This window comes from Panthera leo, chromosome A2, assembly GCF_018350215.1.
Source record: "Panthera leo isolate Ple1 chromosome A2, P.leo_Ple1_pat1.1, whole genome shotgun sequence".
In the NCBI taxonomy this organism is placed as follows: Eukaryota; Metazoa; Chordata; class Mammalia; order Carnivora; family Felidae; genus Panthera; species Panthera leo.
In genome coordinates, this window is record NC_056680.1 from 13,239,224 (window position 1) to 13,247,816 (window position 8,593).

The following is an 8,593-nucleotide window of genomic DNA, read 5'->3' on the forward strand; positions in this document are numbered from 1 at the left end:
TGACTGTTCTAGCCTGGTGGCCCTCCAAGCCGGAGCTCAGCTGGGTACACCTCCTGAGGACAGCAGCGGCAGTCCCCCCTGGACCCAGCCCCGGCCTGCAGGAGGCAGCAGATAATCAAGACATCCTTCCCATTCTACCAGCCGACTTTGCTGGAGCACCCACAGTGGACCAGGGTCCGGTGGGGAAGGTGACATGAGTAAGAGCACCCTGTTCATTGGACCTGCCGTGGACAGGGACCATCACGTAAATCACCACACTTCGTCACCAGAACCCGGCCCGGGTGGGGTGGGGAAACCGCAGGTCAGAGAAGTGAAGCCACCTGCCTGGGGCTGCAGAACGAGGAGGGCTGAGTCGGGATTCAAACTCGGGGGCCCGTGGATCAAAGCGAAAAAACCTCGGTGGAGGGCACTGGAGGGGGGGAGTACAAGTGGGGGAGGGTGTGGTATGATCCTCGGGTTAGAGTGGCCTCCGGGGTGGGCTTGGGGCGGGCTGGAGTTCCCCTCCAGAACCTACCCGGTTCTGGACACAAGGAAAATCAGAAAGGTCCCTCCAGGCCTTGGGCTCAGTGTGCTGTGGTGAGGCAGGGATGGCAGGCACTTGGCAGCTGCTGGGCTCTGGGTATAGCAGGGAGATGGTGGCCTGGCCCCTGGGAGGCTAGTCCTGGCCCAGCTGAGAGCCTCAGGTTCTGGCAGCCTCTGATAAAGAGCTCAGCAACCTGGCTCAGGAGATAACGTGGGTACAAGATCGAGAAGAGTGGGGACGTGCCCATGGGCTCCAGACCGGAGTTGGGAGTCCTGACTACCAGGGCTGGGTGCTACCGGGCAGAGGCTGCCCTCCTGTGGGGGCCTCAGTTTCCCTCTCTGTAAGATGGGCTAAGGAGAATAGGGCACAGTGCCCAGCTTTGGAGATCACCTGGTCGGAGGGAGGAGGCACGGTAAACAGCACTCAGACAGAGACCAGAGCCATAAAGAAATCAACAAGGCAGAGTATGACTAGGGGACTCTGAGGAAGTGACATTTGGGCATGGGCGGGGCGGAGGTTGCGGGGTGGGGGGTGGGGGGGGGGAGTTGGGAGAGCCGATCTGGGGAAGGGCGTTCCTAGTAGGGGACTAGTCAGTGCAAAGGCCAAGAGGCAAGACCTGAGCTCGGGGGGGTTTGGAGAAAAGTCAGGAGGTGGCACGGAGACCAGAGTGGGAGGCTGGGTCGGTGCCCGGGGCCAAAGGTGCCGGGTAGGGGCCAGATGAAACCACAAGATAGCCCGGTGGCTGCCTCCGCTCCGGGCCAGCCACATCCGCCCCCGCCCGCCTCTGACTCAACTGCGCCGACCCTGCAAAAACAGGGCCCGCCCCGCGCCGGGGGGTGGCAAAGTCAACAGCGCGGGCACGCGGGCGGCACGTCCCCGGCGGCCCCGGGCGCGTCACGGGGGCGGCCGCGGAGGACCAGGAAGTCGGCGGCCGACGCGCCCGCCGGGGGTGGGGGGACCCGGGGCGCCCGCACGAGTTCGCGGAAGCCGGAGGAAGCTCGGGCGCACCCCGGTCGCTGGGCGCGGGGGCCGTCCTCCCAGCGGGGTGCCGCGTCCCCGCCGTGCGCCCGGGTCTGCGCCATGCGCCCTGGGGGCGTGCGAAGCTTCGCGCTGGAGCTGGCCCGGGGCCCCGGCGGCGCGTACCGCGGCGGGGAGCGGCTGTGCGGCCGGGTGCTGCTGGAGGCGGCGGCGCCTCTGCGGGTGAGAGCGCTGGAGGTGGCGGCACGCGGCGGGGCGGCGACGCACTGGCTCGAGGGCCGAAGCGTGGGTGTCAACGCGGTTTCCAGCGACTACGCTGCTGCCGAGACGTACCTGCGGCGGCGGCAGCTGCTGCTCCGAGGTGAGCCTCTCAGCGCCCCCCGCCCCGTCCCGTCCCCACTCCCAGCTGGGATCCCCTGGGACCCTCGCCCCAGATCTGGGTGCTCTACTCCAGTGCGGGGAGAGTTTCAGTTTAGAGGCTGTGTGCTCGAGTGACCTTTCTTAAGTAGTGGGGACCTCCTCCCCAGGGTCTTGACCCTCCCACAGGACACCTACCCACCTACCCCCCTCCCAAATCCTCTTTCCCAGGAAAGAGACACCCCCCCTTTACAGGGGGTGTCTGGGCACCCCCCCCTTGACAGAGCTGGGAAAACCCTCCACCTAAAGGCTTTGCGGCGGGACCCAACCCCCCCCCCCCCCCCCCCCCCCCCCGGCCCCTATCCACAGTTTGGAGAACCCCTGGGTGGAGTCGGGACATCCTTCTCTCTGGACCCCGGGATCTCCTTTTAACTCCAGATTTGGGTCCCTGATTTCCCAAAGAAGACCCCCATCTCCCGCGCCCTCAGTTTACCCCCAGTGTTTGCGGGAACCAGTTCTAACCTGGGTTGGGAGTTCTGGTGATAGCTGCAGGTAGGTTTGCATCCCAAAGAGAGAGGAGACCTGGGGTGGGGACAGATCGGGCTGGGAAGACTTCCAGCTCTGAACCTCAGCCCCCCACATTTAGGCCAACACAGAGAGTCAGGAGCAGGCCAGGGGCGAGCCTCAGCAGTGAGCTATGTTTGCTGTGGAGGATGTTGGCTTCCTGGGTCCGCCAAACCCCTTCGGCTAAGCCAGACTTCACTATACTCTTCTGTATAATGGGCAGAGGAAAGAGGCCGCTCAGACCTGGCTTCCCACCCATGGCCCCCTTTTTTCCAAGCAGATGCTTTGCCCACAGCCTTTCAGTCTTGTCTCAACACCCCAGATGCAGGCTCTCCCCTTACTAGCTGTGGAAACCCAGACCTGAAGGACCCTCCCCGCCCCCCCCCCCCCCCGAGGCACTTCCCTTCCCCTGAGGTTCAAGGGAAGTTGGGGCTGGTCTCACCCCTGGTTCCACTCACCAGCTGCTTCATTAAGACACTGCAGGGGTGAAGCTTGCAGAACTGCTGGGTAGCCTTAGGTGAGGCCCTGCCCTTCTCTGGGCCTCTGGGGACCCATCTGTGAAATGGACTCACCTCATCCCCCATCTCCTCCTGGGCTTATAGCCTGCAGGGCTCCACTTGGCCCTGGTGGGGCGGGGGGTGGGGTGGGGGGTACTAGCCCTTCATTTTGGTCTCAGAGTCCCCTCTTCCGTGCAGACCCCCAAGCTGATCACTGCGTCTACCGCCTCTGCCCCTCCCTTACGTACTGTTCTGACCCCAATGCTCCTGTGGCCACTCTGACTGCAGGTTACCGTGTCCGGTTATGATTTCCTCCCACTGGGGCTTCCGAGGCCTCAGGGGTGGTCCCAGGGTCGTCTGAGGGCCCCTCAAAAGGTGGCCTCCAGGGTAGTGGGTAGGTTCGAGCAGCTGCGCATCTCGCTGCCAGCAGAGGGCGCCGGTGCCCTGCAGACCGCCAAGAGGAAACTGCCTTAGAAACTCCCCTGGAGGTTCTTCTCTGAGGAAACTGAGGCCCAGAGAGGAGTCCTACCGTCTCGAGGGCACACCGCAGCCCTGACCCTAGGGGTTCCTGGGACGTCCCTTCCACTCGGCTGTCTGGGAGGGGACTGGGGCCCGGATGAGGGGCGGGGGAGGGGGGCTGCCAGGTGTGGGCACAAGGACGCCTAGGGGGTTTGTAGGAGTTTGCTGGGGGCTGCAAATTGGGACAGGAACATCGAGAGATGGGAACAGCCTGGGCAAAAGCGCCGAGGCGCGACAGAGTGGCGGCTTGTGGGGAGTGGGTTGATGACATAGGAGCAAGGCTCCGGGAGAGGTCGAGCATGGGCTACACAGTGATTCAAGGCCCGACATTCTGAGGTCAGGACTGATTTTCTGCCAGCTCTACAAACATGGAAACTTAGGTTTTAAGAGATTGTCACTAGCCCGGGGTCACCCAGCTAAGCGGGATTCTAATCAGAAGAGGGGGGCGGGCGCCCAAGCAGAGGAGGGCCCCACGCACTTCCTCCTCCTTCCGCCATCACTTAGAGGGGAAACTGAGGCCCAGGGTAGTCCTGGGCACTCAAGGCCCCGATTGGGTCCAGCCCATCCCACACCCCTCTAGCTCGGGGCTGGACGTGTCTCGAGTCATATCTGAAAGTGGTGGCCAGTTGATGATTAAACCTAGTGCCAGAATGCTCTTGCTGGGTAACTTCAAGCCCGGGACCCGCTTCCGGCCCTGTTTCCCCTCTTTACCCCCGGGGTCTTCGAGAGACCGGCTCTGGCCCCCATGCTTCAGTTTCACCGAGGGTAGAGGGCAGGCAGCTGGGGCGTTTGAGGTTTTGCTCCACGCCTGGGAGGAGCCACGCCCCTCGCCGCGCCATTGGTGTGGTCCTTTGTGGGGGTGGGGCCTGTGTCTCGCCCCGCCCCGCCCCGCCCGCCGTATAAAGGCAGCGCCGGCGCCGGGCGCACAGGAATTTCTGGCCTGGTCCGCAAGTGCGCCTGCGCACGTTGGGCCGGTTCGTGTTCTGAAGCTGTAGCCTCGGCGCCTCGCGCCGCCGTGCCGCCGTGCCGCCGCGTCGCGGGTTCGAGGCCAGGGTGTGTGCGTCGCGGGTTCGCATCCCGGCCGCGATGCTGTTCGACAAGGTGAAGGCGTTCGTGGTGCAGCTGGATGGCGCGAGCGCGGGCGCCGAGCCGGTGTTCAGCGGCGGCCAGGCCGTTGCCGGCCGAGTGCTGCTGGAGCTGGCGGGCCCGGCGCGCGTGGGCTCCCTGAAGCTGCGCGCGCGGGGCCGCGCCCACGTGCACTGGACCGAGTCGCGCAGCGCCGGCTCGAGCACCGCGTACACGCAGAGCTACAGCGAGCGTGTGGAGGTCGTGAGCCACCGTGCCACGCTACTCGCGCCAGGTACCGGCCCGCGACCCCAACGCGGCGCACGTGCCGCGCGCTCCTGGAACCTGGCGCGGCCGCTGAGCCTCCCCTTCTGGCTTCTGTTTGCAGACACCGGAGAGACCACGACGCTGCCTCCCGGGCGCCACGAGTTCCCGTTCAGCTTCCAACTGCCTCCGTAAGTCTTACGGTGTCTGGGGCGCAGGATTGCAGAGGAATCCCTAAGCCTGCTGCTTTCAGGTTTAGGGCTCCATTGCTCTGTATCTGGGGACCCTCGAAACCCCAGCACCCCAGCACTGCTCCCCTGGGGGAGGATCCTCCGCGTCTCTGCCTCTCATCCTAAGTCTCTGGGGCCACCCCCCCTCTTGTATCTCGTCCCCTGAAGTCCTTTCCCTCCCCCTCCCCCCTCCCCCAGGACCCTGGTGACGTCATTCGAGGGTAAACATGGCAGTGTCCGATACTGCATCAAGGCCACCCTGCACCGGCCCTGGGTCCCTGCCCGCCGGGCAAGGAAGGTATTTACTGTCATAGAGCCCGTGGACATCAACACGCCTGCCCTGCTGGTGAGCGGCTGTTCCAGGGGAGGTGGGATGGGAGCGTTGCAGGTGGGGGCCTGGCTGCTGGGTGACCCCGACGGGCTCCTCACCCCCTTCACTTCCTTCACAAAGTGGGAAATCACTGCTGGGCCCTGGCAGGAAGGGAGGCAGGCATGGGAATGCCTTTGGAGTCCAGTGGAGCTGGTGCAGATCCCACCTGCACCAATAATCTGTGTGGCTCTAGACAAGTATCTCACCCTCTCTGAGCCTCAGAGGGTTCCATCTGTGAAATGGGGGACCGCCAGGACTTGCGATGATCATGGTTTTCTGAGCACTGATTGTATACTAAGCGATTAGCTCGTTCATCGCACCTTCAGCCTTCTGAGATGGGTTTTATCTGCGGCTGTCTGTTACAGGTGGTTATGAAGAACCCAGGAACGCTGCCCCAAATCCCCCCTCTGCTGGGGGTGGTCGGGAAGCTCTTGGGGCGGGGTCTGGGGTTTGCACAAAGTGACCTGTTCCTGTCCCTCTCCTCTGCCCCACCAGGCCCCTCAGGCGGGAGCTCTGGAGAAAGTCGCCCGATCGTGGTACAGCAGTCGTGGCCTTGTCTCCCTCTCGGCCAAGATTGACCGAAAGGGCTATACGCCAGGTACCAGGCGAGCGGAGCTGGTTGGGGAAGAGGGCTGACGTCAGAGCTGCAGACGGGGAAACTGAGGCCCCCCCCTTCTCCCCCCCTCCCCCCCGCTCCCCACTGCAGGTGAGGTAATCCCCGTCTTCGCCGAGATCGACAACGGCTCCACACGACCAGTGCTGCCTCGGGCAGCAGTGGTCCAGACGCAGACCTTCATGGCCCGAGGTGCCCGCAAGCAGAAGCGAGCAGTGGTGGCCAGTCTCTCGGGCGAGCCCGTGGGCCCCGGGCGGCGGGCGCTGTGGCAGGGCCGGGCGCTGCGGATCCCCCCCGTGGGTCCTTCCATCCTGCACTGCCGGGTGCTACACGTGGACTATTCCCTCAAGGTAGAGTGTCCCGTCGGTCCTAAGAGGCAGAGGCGGCTATATCTGCTCTGTTCTCCGGACTGGGGTTCCCCCGAGGCTGCCCGGGGGCCCTCCCTCACGGTCTGTCCCTCCAGGTCTGCGTGGACATCCCTGGCACCTCCAAGTTGCTCCTGGAGCTGCCGCTGGTCATCGGCACCATCCCCCTGCACCCTTTCGGCAGCCGCTCGTCCAGCGTGGGCAGCCGTGCCAGCTTCCTGCTGGACTGGGGGCTGGGGGCCCTGCCAGAGCGACCTGAGGGTGAGCTCCCCATCCCGCTGTCCGGGGGCTAGGGGGGCGGAGAGGCGGGCGCCAGGCTGACCCTCCCCACCTCCCCCGGCCTCAGTGGCCACGCCTGTAAAAGTACACAGTAACGATCGCGTCGGTGGCCCCAGATCCCCCCGCAGAATCTCATCCTGAGGGCACACCGCCCGGCAGCCCCAGAATTGGCGCACGCCGGCTCCTGGCCGTTGTCCCCGATCCTGGGGCTCCCCTTTCCTACCGGCCTCACCCACCCCGTCTCTCACTTGCAGCTCCTCCCGAGTACTCAGAGGTGGTGGCAGGTGGGGAGGTGGCGGCCGCGGGGCAGAGTCCCTTTCCACCGCTGCAGGACGCTGACGTGAACCTTGAAGGCCCCTTCTTCGCCTATATCCAGGAATTCCGCTACCGCCCCCCACCCCTGTACTCCGAGGTGAGCTTGGGGGTCCGAGAAGCCTCTCCAGGCCCTGGGAGCCCGGGTGGGGGTGGGACTCGGATGAGTTTTAAATGTGAATGGCACACATTTGTTCAGGGCCCGAGCCCCCCTTGCGCCCCAGCCCGCACCGCGGGTCGCTTCCTGGCCGAATGCGGGAGTCGGAGACGAGCAGGGCGGGAGAGGGGGGTTTCCGGGCCTCTGGAGCCCCGCCGTGGTAGTTGACCGGGTTCTTTCTGTCAGGAGGATCCGAACCCACCCTCAGAGGCCATGAGGCCACGCTCCATGACCTGCTGAGGGGCAAGTGAATACCTCGAGGGATGCGGGTACACACAGGCTTCCGGCCTCCGTGGACATGGGGAACGGCTGGATCGAGAGCGGCCCGACCGGACCGCGCCGAAGTTGGGGAATCCGCGGCTCGGAACAGGGCAGGGCTTTCCGACAGAACCCGGGACGGGGGAAGAGTCTGGAACCTGACTGACGTGGACTGGCCCTCGCGAGGCCTCAGATGCCGCCTGTCGGATCCCGTCTTGTCCACGCCGGCCTGTGGACAGGGCTCGGGTCCCCCGGGAGCCTCTGGTCTGGGAGAGACGTCGCCAGACGTAAACGCTTCCGGTCCCGTGGGACCGGAGGAAGAGCTCCAGGACCGGGAGGGTCCAGACGGGAGCAGAGAGGGCTTCCCGGAGCAGAGGGCGTTCCGGCTGAGGCGGTGGCGTGTGAATAGCGGCCCAGCAGGCAGACGAGCGAGAGGAGGAAGAAGTCGGAGAAGGTCAGAGCTGAGCGATGTTCGGAGATCACCCCCTTCATCTCAGAACTGGGGCTCAGAAAGCGAGTGCCTCCGTTGAGGCCACACGGCACGGGCCGGCAGGCGAGAGGGCCCAGGAGTGAGGCATTCAGGGAAGCGGGTCATTGGAGCTCCGTGGGGCTTATGGGTGGCAGGAGTCCACTGCTCCAGCCTTTGTTTTGTTTGTCTTTTAAAAGTATTTATTTATTTCGAGAGAGCGCACGAGCCTGGGAGGGGCAGAGAGAGAGAGGGAGAGGACAGAGAATCCCTAGCGGGCTCCATGCCGACAGCGCAGAGCCCAGCTCGGGGCTTGAACCCACGGATCGTGAGGTCATGACCCGAGCAGAGATCAAGGGCTGAACGAACGCTTAACCGACTGAGCCACCCCGGCCCCCCTCCAGCCTTTGAAAGCCAGAGAGAGATTCCTGGCCTAGGCTGGGCCTGCCTGGGGGCTCTTGCCTGGGTATTGTATGACCAGGGAAACCCGGTTCAGAATATTAAGGCAGACCTTGGGGTCAGAGGTCAGCCTGGGGTAACACAGGAGGCCCAGCGAGCCTCTGGAGCCCTCCTGTATCCTGGAGGGACAAAGTGTGAGGGGGCAGCTGGACAAGCCCCCAGTTGGAGAGTCTCAGCCGTAGCTGGGGGCGGGGCCCCCGCCTGGGACTCATCATTTTTGATAAGCCTTAAATTGTTCTCTTTTTTACAGATTTTTTTTTTTTTTTTTTAAATAAAAGCGTGGGGAATGAGACTGGGCTTACTGGTTTATTTCCCCC

The 8,593-nt window shown here is 64.2% G+C and overlaps 1 protein-coding gene across 4 annotated transcripts; it reads left to right on the plus strand.

Moving 5' to 3' along the window:
• Positions 1 to 1,102: 1,102 nt before the first annotated feature.
• On the plus strand, positions 1,103 to 8,066 carry ARRDC2 (arrestin domain containing 2). Of its 4 annotated transcripts, none has more exons than XM_042928881.1 (8): positions 1,103 to 1,862; positions 4,892 to 4,958; positions 5,196 to 5,343; positions 5,863 to 5,965; positions 6,074 to 6,330; positions 6,444 to 6,606; positions 6,879 to 7,036; positions 7,283 to 8,066. In XM_042928881.1, exons 1-8 carry the CDS (start codon positions 1,241 to 1,243, stop codon positions 7,331 to 7,333), a joined length of 1,569 nt encoding a protein of 522 aa, XP_042784815.1. In that variant the 5' UTR covers positions 1,103 to 1,240; the 3' UTR covers positions 7,334 to 8,066. The 4 variants fall into 4 exon arrangements, with proteins under 4 accessions (XP_042784815.1, XP_042784814.1, XP_042784816.1 ...); XM_042928880.1 differs by having other exon boundaries at positions 1,105 to 1,862; positions 7,280 to 8,066; XM_042928882.1 differs by lacking the exon at positions 1,103 to 1,862 and adding an exon at positions 3,901 to 4,798 and having other exon boundaries at positions 7,280 to 8,066.
• The last annotated feature ends 527 nt before the right edge of the window (positions 8,067 to 8,593 follow it).